The 12,857-nt window shown below is 36.3% G+C and overlaps 1 protein-coding gene across 1 annotated transcript in view; it reads left to right on the top strand.

Moving 5' to 3' along the window:
- LOC137632882 (cylicin-2-like) overlaps positions 1–9,654 on the top strand; it is a 21,701-nt gene extending 12,047 nt beyond the window's left edge. The window contains exons 2-5 of the mRNA XM_068364976.1: positions 1–93; positions 580–1,496; positions 2,798–2,938; positions 9,598–9,654. The exon at positions 1–93 is cut by the window's left edge and continues 61 nt beyond it. Coding sequence (XP_068221077.1) covers positions 1–93; positions 580–1,496; positions 2,798–2,938; positions 9,598–9,654 — 1,208 coding nt within the window. The remainder of the gene's footprint in view (positions 94–579; positions 1,497–2,797; positions 2,939–9,597) is intronic.
- The last annotated feature ends 3,203 nt before the right edge of the window (positions 9,655–12,857 follow it).

The raw sequence follows: 12,857 nt of genomic DNA, 5'->3' as shown, positions 1-12,857 counted from the left end.
GTGGAATCTGCATGGCAAATGGAAGTCCCAAATGCTGGAAAGCGATCCAGAATACGCAGTGTCCTGATTTTAAAGTCTGTTGCCTTCAGAAAAGTAAGCTTAGATTCCTCATTTATATATATATATATATATATATATATATATATATATATATATATATGTATATTGTAAAATTCCATCTCAATATATTAGTCCACTTGATGACGTCAAAGAGACGAAACCAGTCAGGAGTAACTTGATATTTTGAATTTTATTTTGTGGTTTATTGCATCCAAGCATCTCATCTTCCTATGGGTTATATATATATATATATATATATATATATATATATATATATATATATATATATATATATATATATGTATATATATATATATATATATATATATATATATATATATATATATATATATATAATGTGTGTATATAAACGTCTACATAATTTCAAATTAAGAGGTCTATTCTAACAGAAGTTGGCTCAAATAAAAAACAATACACCAGTTATTGCCACATTCAACCTTTTAGTGTTTAATTGTGGATAAACAATAATTCAATATTAATTATTAATTTTAATTGCAGGGGAAAAACCAGATGTAATAAAGGAATCAGGAAATAAACATAAGGAAATTGCATCGAACAAAGCTGTTAAATATAATGAGAAACATCAAGATGTAGAAAATAGTGAACAGAAAACTAAAAACATAATGGGGAAAAAGAGGTTGAAAGCCGAGAAAGAGATGATGAAGCAGAAAATAAAGGAAAGTAATAAACTAAAAGAAAAAACGTCAGGAGAGGAGAATAAGAATAAAAACTTCCTAGATAATGAAAGAGATAAAGTTAATGGGAATCTGTCGAAACGTCCACAGGACACCGTAATGAAAAAGAAAGATAAGAATGAAAGTGCAAAAAGTAGTGACAATAAACATGGGGATAAACAGAACGCAAGAGTAAACAAGAATAAAGAAGGAAAAGGTGGAGTAAAGAGTCCAAAACATGAGGACACAAAAATGAAAAAGAAAGACAAGGATGAAAGTGCAAAAAGTAGTGGCAATAAACAAGGGGGTAAACAGAGTGCAAAAAGTAGTGACAATAAACGTGGGGGTAAACAGAACGCAAGAACAAACAAGAATAAAGAAGGAAAAGGTGGAGTAAAGAATCAAAAACACCCAAATACCAAAGGAGGAAGAAGTAAAGGGAAGAACGGAGAAGTGTCAAGAGGGAATGTTGAAAATTACCTCAAGAAAAGAAAGAAGAAGAAGAAGAATCAACTAAGTGTATCTACCAGAGCCAAATGCTCAGAGTCGTCCAATTGCACAAATGCTGGAGGAGATTGCAGGAAGCAGAAATTCTGCAGAAGACCGGTCTTGAATGCAACTTGCAATGCAGATGATTGTATATGCTGTGAAAATAAAGGTAGGCAAGATTCACTAACACTTGTGACTGTAATCAATGTAAATATCAACCACAACGACATTCAACATCCAATTCTACTTTTGGTAATGTATATCCACTGGGAGTTCATTAGAAATGCCTCTGGCTGGGCAAGGATTCGAACCTATGTTTCTTAGCCGAGACTATGCCGGGAAAGAGGCATGGTAGAGTCCCTACTGGCATGGTTTCGGCTGAGAGGCCCAGCCAGAGGCATTTATAATGAATTTCCAGTGGATATATATTCCCAAAGGATGAATTCGATATTAAAGACCATGTGGTTGATATATATATATATATATATATATATATATATATATATATATATATATACATATATATAGATAAATATATATATATATATATATATATATATATATATATATATATATATATATTTATCTATATCTATATATATATATATATATATATATATATATATATATATATATATATATATATATATACATTGGGCTGGTTAATCTCGTCCTTTTTAATAATAATAATAATCTATCTACCTACCTACTTACCTACCTACCTACCTATCTATCTATCTAATTACGAATTTATCTGAAGTACCCTACAATGGGAATACTCTGTCAAACCCGCCATGTCATGGTTGTTCTAATCTGTGTGAAATAGGTACAGTTGGACAGAGGAATTCCTGGTACACCTTGCTCCGAGGAAGTACAGCCCGTCACTATCTGTTTGGTTGCTCGTCGTGAAGTAAGGGTGTGATAGGACGCACTTCCTGTGTCCAACTGTACCTGCTATGAGGTTGTCTGTGGGGTCGCAACTAGGGTTAAAAAAAAACATGGGGTTAACATAACCCCCCAAGAAATTAGAACACATTGCTAGCACCCGCTGTATCCACATATCCTCTACAATCCTTTGATTATCTTAGAACCTCGCGTACAAATCTTTTACCAATCCTTGAAGTCAGGTCAGTCAGCCACAGAACTATAGTGGACGGCAGACAGGTTTGAAGAAATGGGGTTACTTTTCACTATTTATTTTTATTTTTTAGTTTAACATTCGTGTTCGTTTTGACACATGCAAAATGTTGTTAAAATTTTAGTCTATAACCCAAAGGCAACCCTCCACTTTTTTTGCCATTGATGTGGTTTCTCTATAATATCCTAATGAACGTAATTACTATATCAATCAATTAAACAATTTTTATCCACAAAATCCTTTTGCATAAATTTAAACATATGTTATGGGTAACAAATAAGCAAGCTGGCTCCTCCTGTGTCACTAGGTGAGAGAAACTTTATGCGTATCATCGAAATTTAAATATAACCTATTCATTCCTCCCTGTTGAAAAATTTCCCTTCTCAACTTTAAAAACTTCTAACGTACATTGCAGGAGAAGGAGGCTCTACAAGTTGCAACCCGAGCAGCAAGTGTGCAGCAAAGAACGGGTATTGCGTCACAGACGGTAAATGTCCAGGAAACCTCTGGAAGAAAGGATGCCAAGGAGGGGAAGGTTGTCGGTGTTGTGTGCCCAGTAAGTGAATCCATTATCTGTCAAATTCCACAGAAACGTTAGACTGCAGGTTGTTTACAACAACCTGCAGCATTTGATTCTTCTCTAAAGCCCCTTCCGCATGAGGGGCAAATGCACGGCGGGCAGACACTGTTACTAATTTTGTGGTATGGGCAGAGATCACGAGTGTAGATAACGTCATAGACGATGTAACCTCAGGCAAACCATCGAAGAATCTGTGCCCGTTATTGAGGCACTAGATGGGCACCTGACTAAGGACCATGCTGTCAAATACAACTCTGCACTCTATCCTCTGCCCTTTGCCTGGCTTGTGGTCCAAGTCAAAGGTTCGCCTGCCTGTGCTTACTGCCTGCCTTTAACTATTTGATCTGGTGACACTTTCAAAGCGAGAGAATTACGGCTAAATCAGAGTGCCTGCCCTGCACTTGCTCCTCATGTGCAAGGGACTTAGAATGATCCTTATGGCAAATTAGTTTATCTTCCTGTCCATACTAACTGGTATAAGCTTCAAATGTCTTTTATTTATCTACAAAGAGTTGAGATACGTAAGACAGACTTAAATATATAATGGTTAAAGGATATCAATCATTAGGAGAAACTAGAGAAGTATTTCTATGACCTCATTAAAAGTATTAGAAGAGAAAAGAATCACCTTTAAGAGCAAAATTAGAATGTTTTAAAGAATTGTTGAACCAAATCTTCATGAATGTATTTCATAGCTTGAGTTGGATGTGAATGAGTGAAAAAAAGGTAGCCATAGAGGTGAATGTCTTGTGAATTACAAATAAAGAACTAAAAAATGATATCCGAAGATCAGGGAGTGTTAACATTGTTTGACGTAGGTTGATCATGTGGAGAAAATAGAACCATAGGATGTTGAAAAAGGTGTATATGTGCATAAAAGAGGTTGATAGCAAGATTCGAAGGTGGGCCGATTAAGTGCTGGTAGAAAGCATCTGTACGGAGTTTTAATGTCTAGAAAGCACAAGAACACGCACAAGATACAGGCAAATAACTGTAGGCTACAGGTAGTGGGAGATGTTTGTCACCCTTTTCTCTCATTTTGTACTTTGAAAAAGATAGTTTATCAGTAAAAATTAATATTATGGTGGACTAATTGTGGGTTATAGTCCTGTAAAAAAATTATTCCAATGTCATGGCAAAGGGTTATGTTATGAGGTAGGCCTCATTTTTAATGTCTTATCACTACAGTTAGTAATGTATAGAATGAGAAATTATAGACTAGATGTGTAAGTGTCTTTCTCTGATCCTTTCTGTATTCAGCTGTTATGATTTATCTTATCTAAAATAGTCTCTTTTTGGATCTGAGAGATTCTATGCATTATTTCATATCTTAATCTTGAACTACAGCTTCTCCTAAATCAAAGGGTATTTGGTGATTCATAATTTGGTCTATTATGTTAATATTTTGTTCTGCCTGTAAGACATCAGGATGGGATCTTTGCAGTGGTAAGAACAAACAAAAATAATGTATGGTCTAAAATTAAATATAAGTAAAGTAACTTAATCAATTTAGTCTTTTACTGAACTAAAGGGCATATCTAATATATCAGATACTAGAAGTGGGCTGCAATATATAGAAAATGTCATACAGTAAAGTAATTGGAAATGATTTCAGTCACAGATAATAAAGACAATTTCATGTGTCATAGAGAGTTGCGAACCTAGCCCAAAGTGCGAGGCTAAGAAGGGGTATTGCGTCGCGGAGGGTGAAGATTGTCCTGGAAACCTACTGAAGTGGGGTTGCAAACGGAAAGGCTGTCAATGTTGTGTTCCAAGTAAGTCATTGCCAGAGATTTTTTTTACTGACAGACTGGACCAAAGTATTCCTTCTCCTACCAAAGCTCTCTCTCTACATGAACTATTGTTAACCAAAGCTTGACTCTTTACTTCATAAGATAGAAAAGTCATGTTCTGACTACTTCGAATCTCACTCTTCCTAACTGTCAGTTATCTTTAGATCTAAATAAATAGAACCTTTGTAGGCCTGGAAGTTCCTTCACTAAGTGTGCCGTTGTGTTAGTTTCAAATAATCTGCGAAAGTTTCCTAAGATTGAACTTACATCTATCTTGTTCTGATATGCCATCAGAACAAGATAGATGTAAGTTCAATTTTAAGAAACTTTCACAGTATATTTGAAATAAACACAACGGCACACTTAGTGAAGGAACTTCAAGGCCTACAAAGATTCTGTTTCCTTATTGTCCTTAAGCTCATAAATAATTCTTGAAAAGTTCGCAAACACGAGATGTCTATTTTTGGTGCTAATTTATTCTTATTCTTATTCTGTCTACGAGTATCGGAGATAGCCGACATAAAAAAATAAATCAAAAGAGGATTTTTTTCTCATTGCTACTGTTTGCCTGAAGAGTGACTCAGCCAAGTTTGGTTGGTACTGCTAGTGTACCACAGCTTACCCTCCCACTTCTTCCACCATAAATGAAGCTTTAAATGCTGACTCTCCTACTGTTGTTACCTCGGCAGTCACCAAGGTGACCCAAGGTAGCTGCAGGGACTATCAGAACTGTCACAATTGCTCGCCATACATTCCTATTCCTAGCACGCTCTTCTGCCTCTGTCACGTATAACCTCCTGTCACCTAGGGCTTTCTTCATGCCATCCATCCACCCAAACTTGGCCTTCCTCTTGTACTTCTTCCATTAACTCTTGCATTCATCACCTTCTTCAGCAGACAGCCATTTTCCACACTCTCTACAAGGCCAAACAACCTCAGCACATTTATAGCCCCTCTACCTGCTAATTCCTTTCTCATACCTGTTCTCACACTCACCCCTTCGTTCCTAGCCCTATCCAATAGAGATGCACCAGAAATACTCTTCAGACACTTCATGTTGAATACATTAAGTTTCTGTCTCTCAGTAACTTTCATTTCCCACGACTCCGCTCCATACATCACAGATGGTACAATCACTTTCTCATTTGGAACTCTCTCTACATTCATCCCTAACCCTTTATTCTTTACTACTCCATTCACTGTCCTAAACACTTTACATCCTTCATTCATTCTCTGGCGTACATCTGCTACCACTCCACCATTTGTAGCAACAACAGATCCCAAGTACTTAAACTGATCTACCAATCTAGCACCCCCCCCCCTATCCTTCTTGTGTATCTCACAACGTTACTCTTACCCACATTAACTCACAACTTTCCTCTCTCACACACCCTTCAAAACTCTGTCACTAATCTACATAGCCTCTTCTCCAAATCTGTATACAATTTAGTGCCATCTGCAAAATAACAACTGATTCACCGCTTACTTAGATTGCTATATTAAATAAATATTATTGCAAATGACTTATTGTGTCTCAAGTTTTACTGAAAACAAAACTGAGAATAACAACATTTTAAATGAAAATATATTTTGTGATACACTTGGGCTATATAAAAAAAAAAGAAAAAAAAAAAAAAAAAAAAGGAGTACAAAAGAGAAGAAACCAGAGTGATGAAAAAATAGATTGGTCATCAAAATCATAACAAAATATGCACAATTGCCCTACTAAGAGACAGGGTTTCTTTATTTCATTCACATACTTTCATATGTATGGTATGAAATATAAATATCATGTTAAGGGACTTCGTTGCTAATAATTCTAACTTATTTGATACTAAAGCCGCTTTCGTGTGTCTTAGGGAGTTGCAAACCTAGCGCAAAGTGTAAGGCTAAGAAAGGCTATTGCGTCACCGATGGTGAAGATTGTCCGGGAAACCTATGGAAGCGGGGTTGCAATAAGAAAGGCTGCCGATGCTGTGTTCCAAGTAAGTAATTTCCAGAGTTATTTTGCTGAAGGACTGGAGCATAGCATTCTCTCTAACAAAGCTCTCTCTCTCTCTTCATGAACTATTGTTAACCAAAGCTTGAATCTTCACTCCAAAGACTAAGAAAGTCATGTTCTCCTTCGAAGTTCCTTCAAATAAAGGAATTTAATGGCGTAACATCTTTTTCCTTACTACGATCACTTTTGTCTTCGCTTTCAATAAACTGGAAAAGGTTCCTCTGATTCAAACTATTTCTAGCTTGTTCTGATTCTGTTTCTTAGTTGTCCACATGGTGACTTCTAATTTTTGAAAATTCCCCATATTTGATGCTAGTTTATTATTTTTCTATTTATGACCATCTGTTCTCTATCCTTGACTCTGATGTCTGATGGCTTATCATATCTTAAGTTTTACTGAAAACAAACCTGAGTAAAATGACATAAAATGAAAATATATTAGTGTTAGACTTTGTCAATATATACAATAGAACAAAACAGAATAAGAAACCATAGAGATAAAAACATAGATTGGTCATCAAAATCACAAAAAAAGTTGCACTTTGGTCTACAAAGGTAGATACTTTATTTTTCTATTTGCATACTTTCATATGTCTGTTTTGAAATAGAAATATTATGTTTGGGGACTTCTTCGCTAATGATTCTAACTTATTTGATAATATACAACATTTCATGTGTCATAGAGAGTTGCGAACCTAGCCCAAAGTGCGAGGCTAAGAAGGGGTATTGCGTCGCGAAGGGTGAAGATTGTCCCGGAAACCTACTGAAGTGGGGTTGCAAACGGAAAGGCTGTCAATGCTGTGTTCCAAGTAAGTTCTTTCCAGAGATTCTTTGCTGAAGGACTGGACCAAAGCATTCCTTCTTCTACCAAAGTTTTCTCTCTGCATGAACTATTGTCAATCGATGCTTAACTCTATACTGCAAAGTAAAAAAGTCATGTGCTGACTGTTTCGAATCTTGCTCTTCCTAACTGTAAGTATCTATAGATCTGGAAAAAAATAGCCAGAAATAGAATCTTTGTAGGCCTGGAAGTTCCTTCAAAATGAAGGAATTTAATAGCGTAACATCTTTTTCCTCACTAGGCGTACTTTTCTCTTTGCTTCAAATAAACTGCTAAAAGTTTTTCTGTTTGAAATTATTCCTATCTCGTTTTGATGGCATGTTTCTATTTCCTAGATGTTTCTTTATTTTCCTGAGGTAAATTACTCTTTACCATCACCAGGTACTTTTCCCACAAGTAACAACAACTTTTGCCATTCCTTTCACTCTCATTAGTACTCCAATTTTTCTAGTTGAGCAATGTCCATGAGCTCACACGTAATTTTTGAAAATTTCCCCAATGGCCAGTTGTCTATCTTTGATGCTAATCTATTCTTATTGTCTATTAGTATCTGTTCTCCCTTCTTAGCTCTGATGGCTATATTACATAAATGATATTATTGCAAGTGGCTTATTGTTTTCTCAAGTTTTACTGAAAACAAACTTGAGAATGAGGAAATTTAAATGAAAATATATTGGTGTTACACTTGATCTATATATAAAAGGTGTACAATAGATGAGTAGTTTTGTCATGAAAATAGACAATTTACACTTTAGTCTGCAAAGGTAGATAATTTCTTTAACCCATTAACATTTGTATGCTGTGAAACTTAAATCTAACGTACTTGATAATAAAGACCATTTCGCGTGTCATAGGGCGTTGCCAACCCAGCGAAAAGTGTGAGGCTAAGAAGGGGTATTGCGTCGCTGATGGTGAGGGTTGTCTTGGAAAGCTATTGAAGTGGGGTTGCAAAGGGAAAGGCTGTCAATGCTGTGTTGCAAGTAAGTCATTTCCCTAGAGATTTTACTGAAGGACTGGAGCAAAGCATTCTTCATTTCTCAAAGCTTTCTTTCTACATGAACTATTGTTAGGCAAAGCTTGACTCTTTACTGCAAAGGCTAGAATAGTCATGTGCTGCCTACTTCAAATTTTACTGTTCCTTACTTTCAGCAATCTTTAGATGTGGAAAGAATAGTAAACAATATGATCTGTGTAGGCCTGGAAATTACTTTACAGTAAAAAAAATTCTATAGTACAACATTTGTTCCTTTAGTGAGCACTCTTGTCTTTGGTTCAGAGAAACTGCAAAAGGTTCTTCCAAGTTAAATGATTGCTATCTTAGTGGAATCCTTTCGAAGAGGGTTCTAAGCGGAACGGTTGTCGATGATGTGTTGTAAGTAAATAGTAAGGTGCCTTGTACTACATGCAGTGCTGAGGTGTTATTTCTGTAAATGGTAGTTATTCTAACTTCATTCAATACTCTCTTTCTGCTGGAATCTAGCTCATCTGATCATTGGGCGCAGGTAACTCACTTGGAATCTCATTCTGCTTAAATTCGAGCTTTCTTCGGGCATGTTAATTCATAGGATATCATTCTTGAATTAGAAATGAATGTGGCTTATTTCCCTACTGCAAAACTACTGATTCTTGTTCCAAGTAATCTTAAAAAATCTCTTCAATCTGGTCTTGCTCTTTTTCAACTCATCCCATGGCAACTATCTCTGCATCTGGCAAAATTATTCTGTTCCCTAGTTGTCTTTCATTTCTGTGGGAAGCTCCTCTTTACTTTCAGCAGGTACTTTTTCCACAAGCAATAACCACTTTTATCATTACTTTAACTCTCGTTAGTGCTCCAATTTGTCTGGTTGAGCAACGCCCATGAGCTCACACGTAATTCTTGAAAAGTTCACCAATGCCCCGTTGTCTATCTTTGGTGCTAATTCATTCTTATTCTGTCTACTAATATCTCTTCTCCATCCTTAGCTCTGATGTCTATATTACATAAATAATATCATTACAGGTGTCTTATTGTGTCTCAAGTTTTACTGAAAACAAACTTGAGAATAGTTACATTTAAATGAAAATATATTGGTGTTACACCTGGTCTATCTCTAAGAGTACAAAAGATGAGAGTTTTGGTCATGGAAATCATGAGAAAATTTACACTTTGATCTGCAAAGGTAGATATTTTCTTTATTCCATTCACATACTTTCATATGTATACTGTGAAATATAAATATGTTGAGGGGGTTCACCACTCATTCTAACATATTTGATAAATAAAGTCCATTTCATGTGTCACAGAGCGTTGCGAACCCAGCGAAAAGTGTGAGGCTAAGAAGGGGTATTGCGTCGCTGATGGTGAAGATTGTCCTGGAAAGCTATTGAAGTGGGGTTGCAAAGGGAAAGACTGTCAATGCTGTGTTCCAAGTAAGTCATTTCCCAAGAGATTTTACTGAAGGACTGGAGCAAAGCATTCTTCATTTCTCAAAGCTTTCTTTCTACATGAACTATTGTTAGGCAAAGCTTGACTCTTCACTGCTAAGGTTAGAATAGTCATGCACTGCCTACTTCGAATTTTACTGTTCCTTACTTTCAGTAATCTTTAGATGTAGAAAGAATAGTAAAAAATATGATCTCTGTAGGCCTGGAAATTACTTTACAGTAAAAAAAATTCTATAGTATAACATTTGTTCCTTTAGTGAGCACTCTTGTCTTTGGTTCAGTGAAACTGCAAAAGGTTATTCCAATTTAAATGATTGCTATCTTAGTGAAATCCTTTGGAAGAGGGTTCTAAGCGGAATGGTTGTCGATGATGTGTTGTAAGTAAATAGTAAGGTGCCTTGTACTACATGCAGTGCTGAGGTGTTATTTCTGTAAATGGTGCATTTATTCTAACTTCATTCAATACTCTCTTTCTGCTGGAATCTGGCTCATCTGATCATTGGGCGCAGGTAACTCACTTGGAATCTCATTCTGCTAAAATTCTAGCTTTCTTCAGTATGTTAATTCATAGGATATCATTCTTGAATTAGAAATTAATGTGGCTTATTTCCCTACTGCAAAACTACTGATTCTTGTTTCAAGTAATCTTAAAAAATCTCTTCAAACTGGTCTTGCTCTTTTCCAACTCATCCCATGTCAACTATCTCTGCCTCTGGCAAAATTATTCTGTTCCATAGTTGTCTTTTTTTTTTTTGTGGGAAGCTCCTCTTTACTTTCATCAGGTACTTTTCCACAAGCAATAACCACTTTTATCATTACTTTAACTCTCGTTAGTGCTCCAATTTGTCTGGTTGAGCAACGCCCATGAGCTCACATGTAATTCTTGAAAAGTTCACCAAAGCCCCGTTGTCTATCTTTGGTGCTAATTCATTCTTATTCTGTCTACTAGTATCTGTTCTCCATCCTTAGCTCTGATGTCTGTATTACATAAACAATATTATTACAGGTCTCTTACTGTGTCTCATGCTTTACTGAAAACAAACTTGAGAATAATTACTTTTAAATGAAATTATATTGGTGTTACACCCGGTCTATTTCTAAGAGTACAAAAGATGAGAGTTTTGGTCATGAAAATCATGAGAAAATTTACACATTTGATCTGCAAAGGTAGATATTTTCTTTATTCCATTCACATACTTTCATATGTATACTGCGAAATATAAATATGTTTAGGGGGTTCACCACTCATTCTAACATATTTGATAAATAAAGTCCATTTCATGTGTCACAGAGCGTTGCGAACCCAGCGAAAAGTGTGAGGCTAAGAAGGGGTATTGCGTCGCTGATGGTGAAGATTGTCCTGGAAAGCGATTGAAGTGGGGTTGCAAAGGGAAAAACTGTCAATGTTGTGTTCCAAGTAAGTCATTTCCGTAAAGATTTTACTGAAGGACAGGAGCAAAGCATTTCTTCTTTTACCAAAGCTCTCCCTCTAAATGAACTATTGTTAATCAATGATCTTCGCTTCAAATAAACTGCAATAGGTTCTTGAGATTCAAATTATTTCTATCTTTTTATGCTGACATCGTTCTGTTTCCTAGTTGTCCATGACCTCACACGTAATTCTTGAAAAATTCGCCAATCCCAGTTGTCTATCGTTGGTGCTAAAGTATTCTTATTCTGTCTACTAGTATCTGTTCTTCATCTTTAGCTGTGATTGCTATCTATCCACCTACCATGACACTTCTCCAATTTTTGGAGGTAGCCGACATCAAGAGGGTATTCTTTTCTCATTGTTCCTCTTTGCCTGACGAGGGACTCAGCGGATCTTGGCTGGTACTGCTACGGTGACACAGCCCTACCTCTTCTATCTTCCACCACAAACAAGACTTCCTATGCTAGCTCCCCTAATGCTGCTAGCTCAGCGGTCACCAAGGTGACCCAAGATAACAGAAAGGCCTATCGGAACTGCGTCGCAAATACTTGACATTCCTTTCTATTACTAGCACATTATTTTGCCTCTGTCACGTCTATCCTCTTGTTAACTAGGGCTCTCTTCCCTCAATCCACCCAAACCTTGGCCTTCCTCTTGCACTTCTCCCATCAACTCTTGCATTCATCACCTTTTCTAGCAGACGACCATTATCCATTCACTCTACATTACAAAACCACCTCAACACAATTATAAACACTCTAGTTGCTAATTCCTTTCTCACAACCTTTCTCCCCTTTACCACTTTGTTCCTAACCCTATCCACTCGAGATACACCAGCCATGCTTCTTAGACACGTCATCTCGAACACATTCAATTTCTATCTCTCCATCACTTTCATCCCTTACAACTCTGATCCATACATCACAGTTGGTAAAATCATTTTATCATACCGAACTCCATTTATATTAATCCCTAAACCTCTATTCTTCACTTCACTACTCCATCCATTGCCCCCCAACACTTTACATCCTTCATTCACTCTCTGACGTACATCTCCTACTTCTTCATCATTAGCATCAACCATAGAACCTAGTTCCTTAAATTGATCTTTTTCCTCAAGTAACTCTTCATTAAACATGACACTCAATTTAGCAACAACCTCCCTTCTAGTGCATCCCATAACCTTACTTTTACCCACATTAACTGGCAACTTATAAATTCGTCCAAACACTGTCACTAATCGACATAGCTTCTCCTCCATGTCTGCAAAATTTTCTTTACTCCATTCACATACTTTCATATGTACGTTATAAAATATAAATATCATGTTTAGGAGCTTCAGCAATAATAATTCTAACTTATTTGCTAATAAAGTCGCTTTCATGTTTCATAGGGAGTTGCAA

The sequence above is a fragment of the Palaemon carinicauda genome, chromosome 42 (genome assembly GCF_036898095.1).
Source record: "Palaemon carinicauda isolate YSFRI2023 chromosome 42, ASM3689809v2, whole genome shotgun sequence".
NCBI lineage: Eukaryota > Metazoa > Arthropoda > Malacostraca > Decapoda > Palaemonidae > Palaemon > Palaemon carinicauda.
The sequence above is the reverse complement of the archived record's forward strand: the minus strand, read 5'-3'. Positions and strand labels throughout refer to the sequence as shown.